Source organism: Mastigoproctus giganteus, chromosome 1 (assembly GCF_048544385.1).
Source record: "Mastigoproctus giganteus isolate SK-2022 chromosome 1, ASM4854438v1, whole genome shotgun sequence".
In the NCBI taxonomy this organism is placed as follows: Eukaryota; Metazoa; Arthropoda; class Arachnida; order Uropygi; family Thelyphonidae; genus Mastigoproctus; species Mastigoproctus giganteus.
The window spans coordinates 156,740,457-156,763,994 of NC_143575.1; the positions used below are offsets into that span (position 1 = coordinate 156,740,457).

Genomic DNA, 23,538 nt, shown 5'->3' on the forward strand with positions numbered 1-23,538 from the left:
ACTTAGATAGCAGAAATGTGTGTGCATTACCTGTGCATAAATGAACTCCATTCTAGAATATTGTTATGCATGGAAGAAAAGTTGGGATGTTTCTGAAAGGTTCTAGAACTTTTGGACGGAGTTCTCTAGAAACTTTTCTAACAGTATATATAAGAGTGATTCTGCACCAAGCATGCATTTTCATATTTCAAAAAGTGTATGTATTTCAGAGAGCGGGTAGTGTGCAAAGTGAACAAGTGTTTTAGTGAAATAGTGTTTGTAAACAAGAGTTGTGCATTAGTGTAAATCACAAACTGTGTTTAATTTAGAAACAAAAAGCTAAAATTTCTTAATTGTGTTCTTATGTGCATGTACTGAATTATGTTGTGTCCTTGCTGAAATAACCTTGATGGTTTTTTTTGCTACATTTGCGGAGAAGTCTTATTAAATTCACAGTGAAGTCACTGTAACAACATGTGAGAAAAGCCTATGAACTCTATTTTGGATGTAAGGCCAGAGATCAAGATAAAGTATAGGTTCCAAAGATTTAGCGAAGCCCATGTTCAAGGGCATTAACAGGTTGGCTTAGAGGTAGTCATAAAGCGATGCCTTTTGCTGTTCCAATGATATGGCAGAAACCTTGAGACCATATAAATGATTGTTACTTTTGCATTACCAATATTTTTTGGTTTTTCTGGGAAATCAAAGCATAAAGTAGAGTATCCCAACGTACCTTCTGCTCTAAGGCTGGTTCCTTATGATGATACAATAGGGGTGCCAAAGCCACCAGAAACTTATGGACTTGACTTATGAAATTTTCAGTATCAGGAAAGGAAACTGCATCACGGCCACAGAAGCCAATGCATTAACAACAACAGAAAAGGAATCTCCAGAAGATGCAGAACCCAGAACAAGTACAGAGCCAGACTTTTTCAACTCTTGATACTGTAGAGATGCATCTAATCACCCAGGCAGAACTGAATGATTTGGTCAGAGATTTGGACCTCTCCAAAACCAAGGCTCAATTACTAGGATCATGGCTTCAGCAGTGGAATCTTTTTGAAAAGGGTGTCAAGGTGTCTTTTCATAGGAAGAGGCAATCTAACATAATGACTAGGAATTAACGGAAGAGTTACATCAGGAGCACGTTCCAAGCAGTGAGGCTTTTCATTGATTCATTTAAGGTCAGTTTCAAAGCAGTTTTACTCCATAATGGAAATAAGTATCCATCTATATCATTGGCCTATGCAGTTCACATGAAAGAAAATTACGAGAACCTACAGGTTCTTTTGCAAAAAATATGCTATCAAGAATACAAATGGAATATCTGTGCTGACCTAAAAGTGGTAGCTTTGCTGACTGGGTTGCAAGGTGGATACACTAAATACTGCTGTGCTGCTTTTTATGTAAGTGGAACAGCCGAGCGAAGGATTGCCACTACAGGATAAAAAAAATGACCAGATTGTTCAAAAACTACACCGGGCCAGAAAAATGTAGTACACCCTCCTTTGGTGGATAAGTCAAAAATCTATTTACCCCCACTGCACATCAAGTTGGATTTGATAAAAATATCTATGAAAGCAATGAACAAAGGAGGAGAAGGATTTTCCTGTTTCAGGCAAAAGCTTCCTCAAATCAGTGAGGCCAAGATAAAAGAAAGAATTTTTGTGGGTCCTCAAATAAAACTGCTCTTCCAAGATGAGGAATTCACTAAAAAATCAAATACTACAGAAGTAAGAGCCTGGAAGGCATTTGAAAATGTCTTCCAAAACTTTTTAGCCACTGAGAAATCAGAAAATTACAGTAAAGTTGTGGATGAGCTAATTTTAGCATACAGAGAGTTGGGATGCAACATGTCGTTAAAGCTTCCTTTCCTACATTCCCATTTAGACTCTTTTCCTGAAAACTTGGGAGGAGTCTCTGATTAACAAGGTGAAAGGTTTCAACAAGCCATTTCTCATATGGAAAAATGATACCAGGCAAACTGGAGTTCAAATTTTGGCAGACTACTGTTGGAATCTCGCACAGGAATCTCAGACAGTTACAAAGGAGAGGGGAGGAAATGATAAAATAAGTGTTATCAGATAGACATTTCTGTAAATAGAAATACTAAACATTTTTCAATATTTAGTATTGTATGTAACATTTTCTTAAAATATATGAAATCTTTTTTACTAGAAACTTTTTTGATTTTAATTCCTTCTCCCTTAAAATTGGTGGGTGTTACAGCAACATGGTTGCCATATTGGGATTCAGCAATGTCAAATCCACAATCAAATCCTGAATTTTAACAAGGAGCAAAAAAAAAATGTTTGTTTTACTGACCAGTGTTATTAGAGACCAATGAGAAATGAATACATACTGAGTCATGTTATATAAGTTGATTGAAAGATTTTATATTGAATGTTTTTATGTATAGTGAAGGTATGGCAATATATTTATGGATTAAAAAAAAAAACAAAACACACAAATAAATAAAATATGTAAATTGAACCTTATTTGGCAGCAGCCAGCAGAATTTCTATTTTGAGCAAGACATAACATATTTACTTATGGCAATTGAAAGTGCTGGCACCAAAATAAATGCATAGATACAAACCTATCAATGGAGTTTTTGAAAATGGTTGGTTGGTTGGTTGGTTGTTTGTTTTATGCCTCATTAGCAGCTTAGGCCATAATATGTCAATTCAAATTTTCAAAAGTGTTAAGGTTTAAGTTTACTTTAATATTATTGAATTTGGAGAACTTATTTATCAGCACTTTTTTTTTATCAAATTAAAATGACCCGCCTTGGGGAAAAAAAAAATTAAAACTGCCTAAACTTTGGACAATTCTGATTTTTGGACAGCCAAATTCAGATATTCTACTGATAGAATGTTTGATTTTCTTTCTTTTTACAACCTCAGAAGGAGGGTGCAAGACAGTTCCAAAATGTTCAGTAATACTCCATTATACTTTCTATATAACTCATTAATTATAGAAGAATTCACACATGATAATTTCTTTACTATTTATACTCCTTTGTAACAAGTAACCTGCTCTTCTTAAAATAGATAATGAAGAAAACACATTTGGTGAAGCTGGTGATTCCTTGTTTATTAATCAGGAAATAGTGTTCTGTAATGGCCCTTGTTTTTTGATAATAGTAATGTTATTATCATTGCATTTTCTCAGAGTCAGAGGTGGAGAGGAAAGAAAGTGCTGGGAGTTTGGGTGGGCTGTCTTTATTCAGTTTCCTGTGTGTATTTTGCTTCTGAACAGAAATTATAACTCATTTAAAGGAGACTCACTTATTTTCTGTTTATAAGGGTGAGAGGGATGTGGTTTAATCTCACAGCCATCTTTAAGTTTTCTCTTTTCGTGGTTATCTGATGTTAGGATCCTGCTGAGAGTTTAGCAACTTCAATTTCTGTTGTGTGTCCAAGTCTGATGTCTTTGCCATTTTCCTCCAGATGCATTCTTAGCCTTGAATGAATTTGCCCAATGTACAAGTTAACCTTACTTAAAATTCCATAACATTTTGTATTTCCAAAATCAGGGACTTATTTTGGAATAAAATGGCAATAAAGAAGATAATAATCTTGCATGTGGGGGAATCCTATCCCCCCACATGCAAGATTATGGGTAAGATAAGCTAGTGATATGCATATACTGTAGAAATATGGACTGGAATAACTGGAAAGCAATATTTGGGTGTCTCCTCTTTTATGAATGATGGAAGGTTCGACCACTCATAAAAGAGAAGATACCCAGATATCACTTTCAAGATGCAACATGAAACCAATTGTTTCCTTAGCATACCTGGACATCTCAATCATATCAAAAATAGTGATTTCAGAAGCACAATACTCAGAAAAACGATAAATGCAAATAAAATATTAAATTACAGATCAAATCCTTCCCTGCCTGCTTCCAAAGTAGGGAAACACCAATACATTCTGGAATTCTAAATAAAGTGACTTAAAATAATGTTCAACAATAAGCATACTCTGTTCTTGTAACTGACTCTTCAATACATACTGAATAATTCAGACTGTGGACTGCTGGAAGACATGATCACAATATGCTGACATCTATATTTAGTGCTTGGAAAAAAAAATGTCAACTTTAATTGTTACCAGGTTTTTTGATAATCTAATATTAGTGATCTCTGACCAAGTCAGTATTCTGAAAAATATTTGCTTCACAAACTTCAAAAAGTAGTATTAAAGATGAGGGAAAAAATAATAAATAAAATTTCATCTGTGCTGAATAGGACCTCAGAAGTAAACAAATTTTATAGTGTTATCTCAGCTTTTACTTTAATTAATAAAAATGATATATACTTGCTTTCAGCAAGCACCAAACAACTACTACACCACATATTTGATATCTTTACTTTACCCCATTTAAAAGAGAGGAACTGTGATGCAATGCCACCTTTGCCATTGTATCGAAAGCCTTGGAAATAACGTTGTTCTCTTTTTGCTGATGCCGAATGACACCATGTGGCTCTCCATTGGCTGTAATCAGAGTTATGTCACAATGACTCTGCTCTCCAGGATCTTGCTTTATGGCTGCCAGTGTTGTTACAACATTTGCAAGGGTACTGAGATCTAGGGAGGAAAAAATAGGATGTATATAACTGATAACATTTAAGAAATAATTTTAAGGAATTTCAATTAGAAAACATGCAAAACTGCAAATGTGTTAATGTTTTTACAAGTAATGAGCCGACTGGGCTAGCCAGGTGGGTAAAGTGCTTGCCTGGCAACCCAAAGGTCGCGGGTTCGATTCCCGCCTCGGGCTTGGATCAAAGTACTGCAAAAACCTTGGGAGGTGCATTATGGCCACAGAAGCCTATGCGCCAACAACTACCAAAAAAAAAAATCAAGTAATGAAAACATTTATTTTGAAAACTATGTTGCTTCAGAGCTAAATTAGATAGTATGATGTACATTTTACAAAAAAAAAAAAAAAAAAAAAATTGGTTATAACAACTGTGGTTAAAACAACCAACTGCATTTGATGATGAAATTCCAAGGGTTAACTGAAATCCATATATATTCAATGCCTAAGTTACTTTTATGACTACACTTATAGCAACATAATTGGTTGCAATGCGCAATGGTAAATTCTATCACACTGAACAAAAGGCCTTAGAGACCAAATGAATGTAACTGCTGACATTAACCCCTCTCCTAATTCTGCTCACAGCCCATTTGCTGCTCATCTCCCCTAAAAACGAAGAAGTAAGTTTCCCAGAAGTATTTGTTTTTCCTAAGTTTGTGTGTATATATATATATATATTTATTTTATTTTTTTGAATAGCTCCCAAGTCTTCAATTATTCAGGGATAGGAAACAGGAGATCAAAAATTCAAAACTATCTGAAGAACTTGGTGTCTTATTCAACCATATCAAAGATATGGAAACTGTACGCAATGAAGGAAAGCTGTTTTGAAAAAATTTGGAACTCGTGTGAAACTAAGAAAATTGGGAGTTCCCACATAAAAGGTGTCCACATTATCTTTTCCTGTCTTTTAACTCCAGTCACAGAACTTGAGTTTTCCTCTTTAGAAGTGAATATGTTTATTTATTGAGTTGTCCCAAAGTTACTAATACTGTTTTAAATGAATAACATCAACCAGAAGGTGAATCCACAATTCATTATAAATCCAAAACCATGGTTGTGGACAGTTTTGGAATTATTTGGTTCACAAACAAGACAATAGGGAGTCTCAATTAGCAACCTTGTGTTGAGCGGTGATTAAATGTATAAAATTTAAATGAGCACAAAAGAGCTATGTGGAAGAAAACTTATGATTAAATAAAAGTAACTTCTGTTATGTATATAATATGCTACCTATTACTTTACTGACCTGCATTGGCTGAATGAAGCAATTTAATAAAGAAGCAGGTATTATATCAGCATGGGTGTCAAAAATGATGAAATAATAATGCTGTTCCGAGTTGTTTTCCATTTTTGTTTTCCTATCTTTACATTTGAACTCCAGTGACAGAGCTTGTGCTTTCACTCTTTTGCTAGAAGGGAAAAGAAGGCGATTATCCCCTTGTAGAAGGCAATGGTCAGGCCACACCTTGAGTACTGTGTACAGGTCTAGAGGGCTCATTTTAGGAAGGATGTAGTAGTAGTAGTGGCATGTGATGCAAGAAAGCAAGCATATGAGCTTATGCAGCATCATCCAGAAAAAAAACAAAAAAAAAAAAAAAAACACACACACACACACACACACACACACACAATTCCCTCCAAATGCCTGTCCAGTTCCTCCTTAAATTTATTTAACCTATCAACTTCCACAACAACAGATGGAAGTTTGTTCCAACCGCTGGCTAAAGGCAAATTTCTGCACATCTATTCTACATCTGTCTTTTCTTAATTTAAATTTATGCCCCCTTAGGTTTGTAATCTGTACAAGTGAAAGGATCTCATCAGAATTCAGCATGCTCAACCCATTCAAGGCCTTCTACACCTCAAATAGTGCTGGTGCCTAGTCTCCAGCCACTGCAATTTGCAGAATTTAAGCCTCTCTTGGTAAGAGGATCCCTTCATTCCCCTCACCAATCTTGTTGCCCTTATCTGTACACGCTCAAGCAAATCTACATCCTTCCCAAAATGAGGCCTCCAGACCTGCACGCAGTACTCAAGGCGTGGCCTGACCATTGCCTTATATAGAGGGGCAATCACCTCCTTTTCCCTGCTAGCAAAATTCCTATATATCATTGACAAAACTCCATGACCTGCCCTGGGCCTGTCTGCATTGCTCAGAAAACTTCATATCTGACTGCACAATTACTCCCAGGTCTTTTCATTATCTACCACCTTAAGTTTAGTACCACACAGTTGGTTTCTCTGGGGTTACTTCTACCCATATGCAGTACATGTCAAGTACATGTGCAGTACTGTCAAGGTTAAACTTCAGTTGCCACCTTCTTAGCCCATCTGCCCAAATTATCTAGATCCTGTTGCAGTAGCACACTGCCATTACTGTCATTAACAACCCTGCCAACCTTTGTATCATCTGCAAACTTTGACACTAAGCCTGATATACCTTCATCAATATCATTGATAAATAGACAAAACAATAGAGGGCCCAACACCGAACCCTATGGCACTCTGCTAATAATATTAGTCCACGAAGAGCAGCACCCATTAATTACCACCTTCTGTCTTCTCCCACTCAACCATCCTTTTATCCATTGTAGCAACTTACCCTTAATACCATTCTGCTCCAATTTGTACAATAGTCTTCCATGCGCAACAGTATCAAAAGCTTTCATGAAATCCAAATATATGATATCAAAATTATTTTTTGAATCCAGTTCCTTTGTAAATACATCATAATATCCTATCAAATTTGTCACACAAGACTTTCCCTTAACAAACCCATGCTGTGTCTGAATTATTGCTGCAGTCTTGTCTAGATGATCCTGCAATGCATCGTTAACCAGGGACTCCATTATTTTACCCGGAACAGAAGTTAAACTAACTGGTCTGTAATTATTCGTGTCACCCTTCGATCCACCTTTGTGAATTGGGGATACATTTGCACATCTCCAGTCTGTGGGGACCTCCCCCAAGACCAAGGATGCTCTCATAATTATGGCTAAGGGTTTGCTTAGTTGCTTTGCCGCCTCCTTTAATATAACTGGATAGATCCCATCCATCCCCAGATGCCTTTCTTATGTTTAACTTCAACAATTTCTCCTCCACTTTGCTCTCAGTTATTAAAAAATCATTAAGCACCCTGCTACAATTTGATAACCTTCTGCCATTTTCAAACCTTAATAACTCCTCATGTGTGAATGTAGATGCAAAATACTCATTCAGTTTGTTTGCTATCTGAGCAGGATCTTCTACAGTCGAACCATCGATATCAAGTGGACCAATCAGATTCATCCTCTTCCTTTTAGAGTTTATATAAGTAAAGAAATCCTTGCTGTTTTTTTAACCTTCCTTTGCCAAAGAATTCTCGTAATCTGCCTTCACCTGCCTAACCTCCTTTGTGACCTGATTACAGCGTAGCTTATATCTGCCATAGGTTTCTGAGTCTCTTGATAATTTATATGCATCCCATGCATTTTTCTTCTCTGTCACGAATCTCATTAGTTCATTTGATAACCATTTAGGCCTAAACCTTGAAGAATATTTCTTAATAGGTATGAAACTTTAGTAGCTTCCATGATTAATTCCTTGAATGCTTCCAACTTAGAATTTACTGTTGGTAACATCGTCAGTTGATCCCACTGTACAGAATTTAAAAACTTTCTGAGACCACTGTACTCACCTTTACGGAAGAAAAGACCCTTTCCTTTACTCCTGATGGTAATTAAATCTTTAAGTAAATCCCACATCAGTACACTGTGATCACTGCTGATAACCAGATCAAGAGTATTACTCTCTCTGGTTGCCTCTCGAACATGCTGCTGCAGAAAACAATCATCCAATAAATCCACAAAAGTCCGACTAGTGTGTGAGTGACCAACCCACAAGTTCCAGTCAATATCTGGGATGTTAAAATCCCCCATTATAAGACATTTTGATTTACTAGCCCACTCTATTTCTCTGTACAATTGTTCATTGTACTCATTCGAGTCATTAGGCCTATAACACACTCCTACTCTTATTTTTGCTTTCACAGTGCTTATGTCACACCAAACTGATTCAACAATGCACTGTTCATCTATATCAAATGGATGCACTTCTTTTGATTTTATGTTTTTCTTAATTAACAGCATAACACCTCCCTTCCTATCCTGTCTATCCTTTTTGTACACATTGTACTCCCCAAATTCCAGTTCTGCATTCCTTAAATCTGTGTGACACCACGTCTCTGCTGTACAGAATTTAAAATTAAGAATTCGCCTTTGATGTCTTGACCAACACTTCAAATTCATCAAATTTATTTACTATTCTTCTAGAACTGGTATACATGCAAGTATACATGTACCTATTCTTATTATTAGTTACCCTAACACATCCCATATACCCACCTGTTTCACGATGACTGCCATCGGTCCCTGAAAACCCCCAGCACCTCTCGCTCCAGGTCGCTACTTATTCTAATAGAAGTTGTGCAAGAATCACCTTCACCTCTACCTGCGGCTACTTTTAGCCTTTTAGTCTGTGAATCCCCCCCAACTAGCAGTTTTCCGACCCACCTAACACTGCCTCGATAGCATCAGCAAATATTCTTGCACCCTTTCTATTTAAGTGTATCCTATCCCTGTAGAAGCAGTCTCTCCTGTTAACAAGCACAGACCACGATGAAAAAATTCTACCCCCTTGAGCCTTGCACATTCCTTCCAGGGCCGAATTGATTGACAAGGCTCTCATCATGTATTACCTCCTATCGTGTCTGGGCAGAATTGCAGATACTTTCAAATTCAACCCTAATTCACGGTTTTTTTTCAGCAGTGACCTGTACTTGTTAAGTAATTCTGCCGGTCTCCTACTCTTAATATCATTAGTACCAACATGTACAACAATATCACCTTTTGTGCCCTTAAAAGATGATATCAGCTGTACAACGTCATCAACTTTTGCCCCTGGCAAACCTGGTCCTGTTCCAACTATCCTCTTTGCACAATATGTTCACCGTTTTCCTGATAATAGAGTCACCGACAACTACTAGTTCCTGTGGGACCAGCGCATTCTGCCTTGGGGTTTGCTGCTGTGTTGTGTGATGTTCAAATGCAAGCTCTTGCGTTGATGTGGGCAGCTGAGAGCTTGATGGGCCCTCTCAATTTAGATCCTTCGAGGGCATCCACCCTACACCTCAAGCTCTCATAGATGCCCAGTAGAACGCTGAGTTGATGCCTAATTTCTAGACACTCTCTGCACCTGGCACACACAAAGACATTCTCCTCCTTGGCTATATCATGTTCTGTTCCATAGAGTTCTGCAAACATTTCACAAGTTGCACATTTTTTTAGGCTGTGATGCGTTGGAGAATTGCCCCCCCCAGTTCTCTCCCGAGTCACAGCATTGCTGCCACTTTGTGCCCGTTGCTTTGCTGCTGTAGTCTGGGGCATGATATTTTAAATTAATAAGATCAATAAATTTAATTAATTAATTGTCAATACTACGCTATCTAATAGAATCCTAAATGCAGTGATGTGTATTACGCTATATAATTATACGTTAGAGCTGCCTAGTTACCACCATTAAAAATTTGAATTCCCTACTACTCTATACAAAAACAATGGTTGCAAGATTCGAATGAAATAACGGTTTTACATATATTAAGTAGTAATCTACAAAAACTCTTTATCTAAATTAAAAATAACCAGCGTAACAATAACTATAAGACTACGTATAAAGTACAATAAAAAATAGCAATTAGGTAAATAAAAAGGCAAACACATCGCTTTTTTGGAGCTTGTAATTTACAACTGTAATTTTTAAAGAGAGTCAGTGCCCTCTCTCAATTTCTGCATTGGGTCCAAGTCAGCCTAGTAACAGAGGTTATATTACAGAGGTTATATGTAGAGTTACTTGAGTGTGTATAGAGAAGGGCAACAAGATTGGTGAGGGAACAAAGGAGTCCTCTTACCAAGAAAGGTTTAAGTTCTGCAAATTGCAGCAGTTGGAGACTAGGCACCTGTGAGATGATCTGATTGAGGTGTATAAGGCTTTGAATGGGTTGAGAGCATGCTGAATTCTGATAGGATTCTTCCGCTTGCTCAGATTACAAACTTGAGGGGGCATAAATTCAAATTGAGGAAAGATAATTGCAGAACAGATGTGCGAAAATTTGCCTTTAGCCAGCGGGTGGTTAATTGCTGGAACAAACTTCCATATGTCATTGTAGAAGTTGATAGCTTAAATAAATTCAAGGAGGAACCGGACAAACTTTTAGAGGAAATGGTTTTTTTTTTTGCTGATGCTACATAAGCTCATATGCTTGCTTTCTTGCATTACATGCCTCTATTACTACTACATTTATCCAAGAGCAGGCCTAAAGTTACAAGTAGCCTCAAATGCCAAGGGGTGAATAAAAATGTAAATCTAAATGAACAAACAAGCACTGTATGAAGAATAGGGGGGTTATATAAACTTAATAAAAGATTTTTTTATTTGAAGTTTTCTTCCGATTGTCTGATCATTCTGATTCAATATATTTATTCACCACTCAACACAAGGTTGCTAACTGAGGCTATCAGTTATGTGATGATGGAACTAAAGTTCAAAACTGGTTGTAGCACTTCAAATAATGGATTTACCTTCTGGATCATCTTATTCAATTAAATATTACATTAGTAACTTTAGGTGGAATCATGTATAATTGTTTCTAAAGAGATATAAGCCCAAGCTTTGTCACTGTTAGGAGAGGAAGAGTGTCCAAAGACAGTAAGGCATAACACAGAATAACATTATTTTCTCAAACTGTTTCAATACTTGCACTAAAACAGTGCCACTTCTTTACTGAATTTCTGCATTGGTCCAAGTCAGCCTAGTAACAGAGGTTATATTACACACATAATGAAAGTTATGATTTCTGATTGAAGTTTTGTTCTGCACAACACCTGTCTGATCACTCAGATTTGATACATTTATTCACTGTTCAACACAAGCTCACTAAACTGAGGCTATCTGTTGTCTGATAAACCATAGTTCTGAAACTAGTAACAACAGGGCTTTTGAATTTTTGATAAATAATAGATTCACATTCTGAATGATAACATTAATTGATTAAAAATTATATCAGGAAATTTCATTTGACTTTTCTTTTTTAATATGAATGCCCCGCCCCAAACAGGAGAGATATTAGAGCCAACTACAGTGCTCAAAACCATTCATGGGCTAAAGATTCAGAAAATGAAAAAAGTTACTTGTTGACACCAGACTCGAATATGTACGAAGGAAGGTTGGTCCAGAAAACTGAAGTAGAATGAATAAATGAGGAAGAAGAAAAGTTGGTCCTGTGAATTTGAAGTTGGGCAGTAAAAGGATTTTTACTGGTTGCACATGTATTCGAACAGCTCTGGAAGAGAGAGCAGTCATTAAAGAAGCCAAGAAGAATAGTGCCTATGGAACTATCTATAGAAAAGGCATTCAGCGAAAACAGAACGTCTATGAGACAGTGGAGAGAGAGAGAGAGAGAGACTGTTAAAGTTGAGCCATTAATTAAGCTAACTACCCTCTTTTCAAATGGAATCTAGAAGCCTGAGAGAGGTTTTGCGGGCACCACCCTAGTTGTGGGAACAATATTCCACATTACGGCAGATCTGCAATTTGTACAGAGTGAGCAGCTGTTTGGAAGAAAAGTAATGCCAAAAGCAAAGGAGAAAATCCAGTTTTCTAGATGTAGAGGAAGCAATATTTGTAATATGCTTATGCCAAGAGAGATTAGAAGTCAAAGTAATCTCCAATAGAGATATATGATCTTGCCCAGAAATGGGAGTGTCATTGAAGTTGAAGATAAGAATAGGAGCAGAAGAATCCTTTTTAGAAGGACTGAAATCAACTAAGTTACCTTTGTCCTACTGAAGCATTACTAGGAGAAAAGCATTTAATGGTACTACACTCAGGGAACTTTGTAGAATCTAAAAAACTTAACATTAAAGCCTGATGAACCTTCATCAATATCATCAATAAATAAAGACAACAACAAGCAAATCACCGAACCCCGTGGGACTCGACTAATAACATTAGTCCATGAAGAGCAGTGTTCATTTATAACCACTCTATGTTCTCACTTTCAACCATCCCTTTATCCATAGAAGTAACTTTTCCTTAATGTCATGCTGCTCCAGTTTAGACAGTAGTCTTTTATGTGCAATGGTATCAATATCTATCCTGAAATCCGAGTATATGATATCAAAATTATTTTTTGCATCCGGTTCCTTTATCGCTGCATCATAGTATGCAATCAAATTGGTTAGACAAAATCCGCTCCTAATAATCTGATGTTGAGTTGAAGTATAATAGTACTCCTGTCTAGATGGTCCTGCTTTATGTCTTTAAACAGCAACTCCATTATTTTTTTTTCTGGAAAAGAAGTTAAGTTTACAGGTCTATAATTACTTATGTCCTCCTTTTATCCCCCTTTGTGAATTGGGGATACATTTGCACATTTCCAGTCCACAGGGTCCTCCCCTGAATCTAAGGATGCTCTCATAACCCCGGGGGCTCACATCTGGTGAGTATGGGCTTGGCACACCCAGGGTCCTGAGCTGGATATCATCATTCTTCCCTTTCTTGGTGATTCCCTTCTACTTTTGACTCTCTCTCTCTCTCTCTCTCTCTCTCTCTCTCAGGGCTACTCGGGAACTTTTTTTTTTTTTTTCCTGGTGCAGCATAAGCCTCGGGCTTCCTTGCATCATATGGATAATAATAATAATAATAATAATAATTATGGCTATGATTTGATAACTTGCTTTGCTGCCTCCCTTAATAAAATTTGATAGATCCAACCCAATGCAGGTGCCTTTTTTTATGTTTAACTTCAACAATTTCTCTTCCAACTTCCTCTCGGTAAAATCATTCCATCTCCCGCTTCTTAAGCATTCCTCATGTGTAAATGTATATGAAAATACCTCTGCAGTCTGTCAGCAACCCGAGCAGGATCATCCATGGTTAAACCATCTACATCAAGTAGACCAATGTGATTCAGCCCCTTCCTTCTAATGGTTACTAAAAGTAAAGAAGTCTTTGCTGCATTTTTTGGCATGCATAATCTCCTTTGTTTGTTGATTGCAGACTAGTTTATATCTATGATAGGCTTTTGTATCACCTGATAATTTATATGCATTCCATGCATTTTTTTTCTCTGCCACATGGCTCAATATTTTATACAATATCAATTCAGGCCTAAGCTTTGAACTGTTTTTCTTAGCTAGAATTAAAAGTCTAGTAACTTCTATGATTATTTTTCTAAATGCATTCCATTCACAGTATTTGTTGTTGGCAAAAACTTTAGTTGGTCTCACTGTATAAAATGGAAAACTCTACGACCCCCCCTCCCCCAGTCTCCTTTATGAAAGCAAAAACCCTCCCACTTACTCACCATGGTAGTAAAAAATTTAAGTAAATCCGACATCAATACACTTAGATCGCTTCCCACCTAATAGTTATTTTATCGGATTTAGGTTGATAATCAGATCAAGAGTATTTCTGTCTCTTGTTGCCTCTCTAACATGCTGCAATAGAAACTAGCCATCCAGTAAATCCACAAAAGTCTTGCTAGGTTGAGAGTGACTATCCCACAATTTCCAGTTAATATCTGGAATTCAAAATCCCCATTATAAGACATTCTTATTTATTGGTCCACTTTATTTCCCTGTTAAGATGTTTTTGTACTCATCACATTTCTTTGGCCTATTACACCCTCCTACTCTCATTTATGTTTTTCCAGTGCTTGTGTCACACCAAACTGACTCCCCACTGCACTGGCCACCCATGTCAACTGTATGCACTGCCAGATTTATGCAATTCTTAATTATGATCATACTCCCCACTCCTGACCTGTCTGTATACACTGTACTTGACATATTCAAATTCTGCATCCTTTATATTTGAAACACTGTCTTTCATATCCTCACGATGTCTGTATTTGACAAATTCACTGGCACTTAAAATTTATCAAATTTATTTACTATGCTCCTAGCATTGGAAATACATAGGCTGTGTTAGTTACCCTAACACAGCCTATGTATTTCCTTGTTCCATGATCAGAACAACAAACAGCTGTGCAGAGAAAGAGAGTGGGCCAGTAAATCAGAATATCTTGTAATGGGGAATTTTAACTTAAAAGATATTGACTACAACTTGTACATTGGCCACTCGCATGCTAGCAAGAGTTTTGTGCATTTATTGGAGGATTGTTTCTTACAGAAACATGTTCGAGGGGCAACCAGAGGGAGTAATACTCTTAATCTGATTATCAGCAGTGATGATTCATGCATTAGAAATTTACAGATAAAGTAACCACTAGGTTGCAGTGATCACAGTGTAGTGATGTGGGATTTACTTAAATATGAATTACCATCAGGGGGTAAAAGGAAGGGTTTTTGCTTTCATAAAGGTGACTACAGTGGTCTCAGAGATTTTTTAAGTTCTATACAGTGGGACCAACTTTTTTTTTTTTTTTTTTTGGTAGTTGTTGGTGCATAGGTTTCTGTGGCCATAATGCACCTCCCAAGGTTTTTTGTAGTACTTTGATCCAAGCCCGAGGCGGGAATCAAACCCGCGACCTTTGGGTTGCCAGGCTTTACTTTACTTTACCCACCCGGCTAGCCCGGTCGGCTGGGACCAACTTATTGGAGGCTTGAAGTGGTGAAACCCATGTTTAGTCTCTAGAGCGAAGTTTCCGGCATCCCCCCCCCCATACTTCCCCTTCAACCCATGCACGGTACTAAGTACTATAGGTTTTGATACCTTTCGTGTTTGGGGTTTTCATAAAAAAAAAAAAAAAAAACTGTTGATGTTACCAACAGCAAATTCTAAATGGGAAGCATTCAAGGAAGTAATCTTGAAAGCTACTAGGCTTTTTATTCAAACTAAGAAATACTGTTCTAGGTTTAGGCTCAAAATGGATGTCAGATGAACCAATGAGACTAGTGGCAGAGAAGAAAAATGAAAATGATGCACATAAATTGTCAGGCAACGCAGAAGCCTATATATACAAGGTAGTCTGTAATAAAGTCACAAAGGAGGCAGATTATGAGAAATCTTTGGCAAAGGATGCAAAGAAAAACAGCAAAAACCTCTTTACTTATGTAAACTCTAAAAGGAAGGGAATGAAGCAAGACTGGTTCACTTAATATCAATTGTTTGACTGTAGATGACCATTCTCAGATAGCTGCCAAACTAAATGAGTATTTTGCTTCTACATTCACACATAAGGAGTTATTCAAGGAGGAGAGGGCTAGATGTTTATCAAACTCTAACAGGGAGTTAAATGATTTTGTAATAACTGAGAGCAAAGTGCAGGAGAAATCGTTGAACCTAAACATAAGAAAGGCATCTGGGGTAGATGGGATCTATCCAGTTATATTAAAAGAAAAGGAGGCAGCAAAGGAAGTAAACAAACCCTTAGCCATAATTATGAGAGCATCCTTGGACTCAGGGGAAGTCCTCACAGATTGGAGATGTGAAAATGTATCTCCAATTCATAAAGGGGGATCAAAGGGTGATAAAGGTAATTACATACCAGTTAGTTTGACTTCAGTTCCAGGGAAAATAATGAAGTCACTGGTTAAAGAAGCATTGCAGGATCACCTAGACAAGACAGCAGTAATAATTCAGACACAGCATGGATTTGTTAAGGGGAAGTCTTGTCTGACCAATTTGATTGGATACTATGAGTGGTCACAAAGGAACTGGATGCAAAAAATAATTTTGATATCATATACTTGGATTTCAGGAAAGCTTTTAATACTGTTGCACATGGAAGGCTACTGTACAAATTGGAGCAGTATAGCATTAAGGGCAAGTTGCTAGAATGGATAAAAGGATGGTTGAGTGAGAGAAGAGACAGAGTGGTAATCAATGGATACTGCTCTATGTGGACTAATGTTATTAGTGGTGTCACTCAAGGTTCGGTGTTGGGCCCATTGTTGTTTTGTATATTTAACAATGATATTGATGAAGGTAGATCAAGTTTAATGTCAAAGTTTACAGATGATACAAAGGTTGGCAAGGGTGTTAATAACAGTAATGACAGTATGCTGGTGCTGCAACAGGATCTGGAAAAGTTGGGCAGATGGGCTGAGAAGTGGCAACTGAAATTTAACATTGACAAATGCAAAGTACTGCATATGGGTAGCAGTAACCCCAAAGAAATATACTAACTGGGTGGTGTTACACTCAGGGTAGTGGAGAATGAAAGAGACCTGGAGATAATTGTACAGTCAGATATGAAGTTTTCTGAGCAGATTATGTCATGGGGTCTTGTCAATGATATACAGGAATCTTGCGAGTAGTGATAAGGAGGTGATTTATCCCCTTGTATAAGGCAATGGTCAGGCCACATCTTGAGTAATACATACAGGTTTGGAAGCCTCATTTTAGGATGTAGAGTTGCTTGAATGAGTACAGATAAGGGCAACAAGGTTGGTGAGGGGTACAAAGGAGTGCTCTCATGAAGAAAGGCTTAAGTTATGCAAATTGCAGCTTCTAGAGACTAGGCACTTGCAAGGCGATTTGATTGAGGTATATAAGGCCTTGAATGGATTGAGCAGGCTCAATGCTGATGAGATACTTCCACTTGCTCAGATTAAGAATCTAAGGGAGTTAATTTTTTGGTTTTTTATTTAGGAGCATTAGTAACTAAGGCCATATTGCTCCGGGGATATGCGGTGGTCATTCCCTGACCTTTCCGCATCCTCCGTATTTGGTGGTCATGGACTCAAACCCCGGTCTAATCAAGAAGCGCATGCTACGCACTGCTGCTCCTGCCCACCTGGCTATGGAGGCACCTTCTAAGGGGGCACAGATTCAAATTGAGGAAAGACAGTTGTAGAATAGGTGTGCAGAAATTTGCCTTTATCCAGCAGGTAGTTGATTGCTGGAACAAACTTCCATCTGTTGTTGTGGAAGTTTATAGCTTAAATAAATTCAAGGCAGAACTAGACAAACATTTGGAACGAATGTATCAATGAAATGGGAAGGGTCTTTTTTTTTTTTTTTTTTTTTTTTTTTTGGCTGATGCTTGCTTAATATAAGCTTGATATAAGCTTGCTTTCTTGCATCATATGCCTCTACTAATGCTAATGCTAATCTGATTTTGTTTCAATGTCTGAGCTCCCTAGCCATGAAACTTAAATGGTCACCCACTACTCAGAAAGCAATAAAAGTACTCAAGAGTGGTATTCCAGGACTACCCAAGCACAATATCCACACTTCTGCTAGCCTAAATCCTATCCATCTGACAACAAGGGTAAAGGCATTGATTTGACATGTTTGACCCTTGGCTACTAGTAGATTCATTCCAGGATTTGTCTTGTCTTGTCAAAGCACGGGGCCTAAGCGGCATGCTGAAGCTGTTTCCTCCCCCCAAACAAGATCCCACCTTTCTAAATTTTCACCAGTCACAGTGCATGGCAAATTTTTCAGATACTTATAATTCTAGGTTTTAAATACTTATAATGCTTAGGCTGTGGGTACTGCATCAAAGTGATACTAATCTGAAGGACCAGCAGCATCAGTGGGAGGTCCTCCCTCACTACGTACAGATGCTCACAGAGAAGGGCCAAACTAAATGAAAGAGATACCTCCGCAGCATTTTCTCATATGGTCAGTCAGCAGTGCAATTGAATGATGGTGTGAACTTCATTGGTGGTTTATCTGTGTTGAAATTTTGACAGAAAGCCATATCTTTCTTCATCTTTAAGCAAAACATTTCCTTCAGAAACCTCTGAAACCTGGTGTGTGTATATGTGTGGCTTTTTTTGCCACAGCACCAACTCTATAAACTGTAATAACGATTTCATGGGCTTCCATGTCTGACTTTCCAAATTTACAACAAATCATATATGTTCAAATTTCATTGATTTCAGTACATGCAACATATGAGGAAAAGCAAGTATTTACTCAAAAGCTCTGTGCTACACTGGTGCATAACAGGTTAAAAGTTGTTGGTGTGTGGATGCTCATAGGATGTCATTGAAAGCTCTGCTTGCAGTCTTTTTGCTACTGCTATGAACTGAACAATTATAAGAGCCTTTAAATTTTTTGATCAAACCGTTTATACTAACAGCATCTTGTGCCATGCATTCTCAACATTTACAGGAAGTACTTTGCCCATAATCATACTACAAAAATATGTTATAATTACAGGGTTAATAACTACGAAAATAGTTATTAATGATGTAATAATTAACTGCTGTGTCCCTTTGTATCATCAGCAAATTTAGACATCAGATTCAAAATACCAATATCAGTAATGAATATTAAAAATAGTAAGGGTCCATCAATATGGTTACCTGCTCATAACATTAATCTACAAAGAGCAGTTCACATTTAAAACCACTCAGCTCCTACCACTTAATGATTCTTTTGTCCATAATAACAATTTTCCCCTAATACCACAGTACCAAAAGCATTACTGAAATCAAAGTACGTATATGATGTCAAAATTAGTCTCTGCATCAATTTGTTCATGATAACTGACAGTATATAATCAGAGTGGTCAGGTGAGATCTACTTCTAACAAATCCATGCTTGACTGCCTTATGGCCAACTCTTATCAAGATGATCTTGCATCATTTCTTTAACTACTGATTCCATTATTTTCTTTGGCACAGAGAATATATCAATAGGTATGCAAATATATCTTCTATTCATAAGGAGATATGAATATCCTATTCATATCTCCTTATGAATAGGAGATACATCTGCACAACTCCAATTAGTAGAGGCTTCTCTGTGTTCAAAGAATGCTCTCATTATTATGGCCAAAGGTTTAACTACTACTACTTTTGTAATTTTTTTTTGGTATAATTGGATTTATATAAATCCAATTATATCAAAAAAATTACAAAAAATTACGTCAGCCTTAGATGCTAGAAAAACTGCTGCACTTTAAGCTGCAGCAGTTTCTCTTCCACCTTCCTTTCTGTTATTATAAAACCATTTAATTCTCAATCCATTTTAGATAGACTTCTGTAATCCTCTCTCTAAAAACTTCTTCATGCACGAATGCAGATGCAAAATATTTATTCAAGTTTATCAGTAATCTATACAGAATCATCATCCAGTAGACCAATATGATTCAGCCTATTCCTACTAGTGTTAAATCACAATCAAAGAATTCTGTGATACTTACCTTTGGATTCTTAGTCAAAGACATCTCATAATCTGCCTTAGCTTGCCTAAGGCAGATTATGAGAAGTCTTAACCCACACCTCCCCCAGTAACTTCATTACATATTAGTTTATATCTACTGTGGGACTCTATATCCCCCAACAATTTGTAACATTCCCTGTATTTTTCTTCTCTGCATCCAGGCTCATCAGTTCACCTGATATCCATTTTGTCTAATCCTTAGCAGCAGCTTTTTTTTTTACCTCATTTGGAATTTATTTTTCAACATCAGTTGGTCCCAATGAAATGAGTTAAAAAAAAAAATCTTTAGAGAAATGGCAGGTATTATGGAATGAAGAAAGCAAAGGGCAGAAATTTATGCTAGAAGTTAAATTAGTGAATCCCCCCAAAAAAAAAAAAAAAACCTATAGCGTTTTCACATCTAGTACAGAGGTTCACACATTAAAATTCCCTCTATGCTCCCTTCTGATACAGCAACATGCAGTTGTGGGGATACTGGAAGCTGGATACATCATTCCACCAGCCAGCTCTATGAGGAATATAAAAAAAATAGAAAACAGCTAATTACATTATTGCATTAGCAAAGGCATATGATGCAAGAAAGCAAGCTTATATAGCATCAGCCAAAAAACACATCCTTATTTCACCCATCCACTTACTCCAAATGTTTGTCAAGTTCTGCCTTGAATCTATTTAAGCTATCAACTTGTATAACAACAGATGGAAGTCTGTTCCAGCAATCAACCACCCGCTAGCTAAAGGCAAACTTCTGCCCATCTATCCTACAACTGTATTTCCTCAATTTGAATTTATGCCCTCTCAGGCAATTATTCTGAGCAAGAGGAAGACTCCCATCAGCACTGAGCATGCTCAAACCATTCAAGTCTTTATACACCTCAATCAGATCACCTCACAAATGCCTAGTCTCCAGACACTGTAATTTCCAAAATTTAAACCTTTCTTCGTAAGAGCAACCCTTTGTTCCATTCACAAATCTTGTTGCCCTTCTCTGCACTCCTCCAGCAGCTCTACATCCTTCCTAAAATGAGCCTCCAGACCTATATACAGCACTCAAGGTGTGGCCTGACCATTGCCTTATACAAGAGGATAATCAACTCCTTATTATCCCTGTTAGAAAAATTCCTGTACAGTATATCATTGATGAAACCACATGAACTGTCATGGCAGCCTGTCTTCACTGCTCAGAGAACTTCATATCTGCCTGCACAATTACACCCAGTTCCTTTTCATTCTCTACCACTGTCAGTGTAGTACCACAGAGTTGATACATTACTCTGGGGTTACTGCTTCCCATATGTATTATTTGCATTTGTCAATGTTAAACTTCATTTTCCACCTCTCAGCCCATCTGCTCAACTTTTCTTGATCCTGTTGCAGCAGCAGAGTGTCATTAACAACCCTGCCAACCTTCGTATTGTCTGCAAACTTGGACATTAAGCCTGATATACCATCAATACATAAATACAGAAAAAAACAATGGACCCAACACTGAACCCTGAGGGACTCCACTAATAACATTAGTCCATGAAGAGCAGTGTCCATTGATTACCACTAAATGTCTTCTCTCACTCAACCATCCCTTTATCCATAGCAGCAATTTGCCTCCAATGGCACACTGCTCCAATTTGTGCAGCAGTCTTCCATGTGCAACAGTATCAAAGGCCTTTCAAGATCCAAATATATGATTTCAAAATTATTCTTTGCATCTAGTTCCTTTGTGACTATATCATAGTATCCAATCAGACAAGACTTCCCCTTAACAAATCCATGCTGTGTCCGAGCTATAACTGAAATCTTGTCAAGATGATCCTGCAATGCTTCTTTAACAAGTGCCTCCATTAATTAGTGGCAGGACTGGAACCAATAAGACTACATAGCCTTTCAAAATAATGTATCCTGTATCTTCAGTAAGCACTAAGTAACAACTATATAACTGAATGTTGCTGTTTCAGACAACCACCACTCCTGTGCAAATTCAACAGGATACAAAGGAAGTTCCTTTTATCTCGTAATGTAGACAGCCTATGTGGCAGTATTATATGTGGCATTTTCTTTAAATCAAATAAAAAGCTCCAGGTCTGATGAAAGAGATTTGTTTACTCAACCCGCTCTTTTGTAGAAGATATCACACAGTGCAAAATAGAGTTGAAATACATTTATTTCGAAATTCTTTTTAGTCGCCGATAACATGTTCAGTAGTTTTTTAGTTGAACAACCCCTTTTTGCAGATCACTATTTTTTCTGTAAAAACTGGTTCTATTCCCAGAAGTTCTGATAACTCTTTTGCTTCAACTAAAGCATTTGCAAATCCATTCGGTCGATATTCAATTATACATCTGGTGCTAGATTTTAATAAATTAAAAACAGAATTTAAATCCATGGTACTTGATTGCATATATTTACTTACTATATTTATATGGTACAGTACATCATACCAAGTAATCAGCATTACCAAAAATGAGAAGTCACACAGTTGTGGGGCAAGTGTTAATGCTTCATGCTTGACAGCAATATCGGATGCACTTTCACTAAGTGTTATAAGTGCATCATGAATTTCAATAATTTGATACCTTAAGGGCTTTAAACAATCAATACGACTTTCCCAACATGTTTCACAAAGCAGTTTGACTGTGAGATTTGGCACTGTCATCAGTTAAAATTTTCCATCTTGACACAGATGCGGAAAATAAAGGATAGATGCACTGTATAATGCCAAAGAATGATGCTGATTGTGTGCAAGACATTGCAGCATCTCCAATCACTAAAATTTAAAGAATGGAAACCACAAGGCATATAAAATGCACATGGATTTTCTTGACGTATATGTGCTTGCACACCTTTATGTTGGCTCTACAATGTTGGTACGAACAACTGATGCCAACAGAGAAAAGATTATTTCATTTTGGATTGTTTTGCTGCAATACGTTATACCTCAGGTCTCTTGGGAAAGAATGCAACACATGTTTGTGCATTATGACATCGTATTTATAAGTAATTCAATTAAACCAAAGAAACTGCCATTGCCTGAAGTAAACAATCCATCTGAAGAACCACAGAATGCCAAGCTGTGTGTTGATAAATACAATACAATGTTACAGAGGCAATCCAATGCAAGTTTCCAATGCTGTTGTTCCATAACAATGTCAGACTGTAGTTCTTGATCTGTTGTTTTGCCAGCCCGAAACCTTTGAAAAACTTCAATTCATTTCAAATAGTTTTCCAAATGTACAGGAAATTTTTCACGACCCTCTAAATAGTAGTTCATATGTTTCCAATTCGAATTGCCAACTGATCCAAATGCAGGTTACCTTAACTGAATAAAATAGTTTGCAACAACTACGAAACACTTTATTAGCACTTTCTGAATATATAAGCCATTTTCTACAATACATCGCCTCGGTAAAACATCGGTTCTCAGAATCTCTAGGATAAATAAAATTATTTCTGACAGTTCTGGTTGATTCAGATAAATCTGATGATATTATATGATCCTGAGATACCGAAGTCAGAGGAAAAGGCCATGTTGCAGGATCATCACATTTGAAAATAGTAATAAGGTTAACAAAATGGTAATAAGGTTAACCTATTTATCATCAGCAAATGCTGCATTTGATACTGAATCAGCACAGTTTTCTATGCCATCGATTTTAAGATTTTCATTTGGTACAATATTTAGTCTTGTTGTTGAAATTGTTGGAGCAGAACATTCTTCGGAAGAATTTTCTGTTTTAGTATCGCTATTTAAATCACATTTCTTACTAGAAG

The 23,538-nt window shown here is 37.1% G+C and overlaps 1 protein-coding gene across 4 annotated transcripts in view; it reads right to left on the bottom strand.

Annotated features, from left to right (window-relative positions):
* The window catches only part of LOC150091209 (nuclear receptor subfamily 2 group C member 2-like), a 595,426-nt gene that overhangs the window by 200,734 nt on the left and 371,154 nt on the right, over nt 1–23,538 (bottom strand). For all 4 annotated transcript variants that reach the window (XM_090374734.1, XM_090374740.1, XM_090374722.1 and 1 more), the window contains one exon: nt 4,363–4,574. In XM_090374734.1, the coding sequence (XP_090230860.1) occupies nt 4,363–4,574 (212 nt within the window). The remainder of the gene's footprint in view (nt 1–4,362; nt 4,575–23,538) is intronic.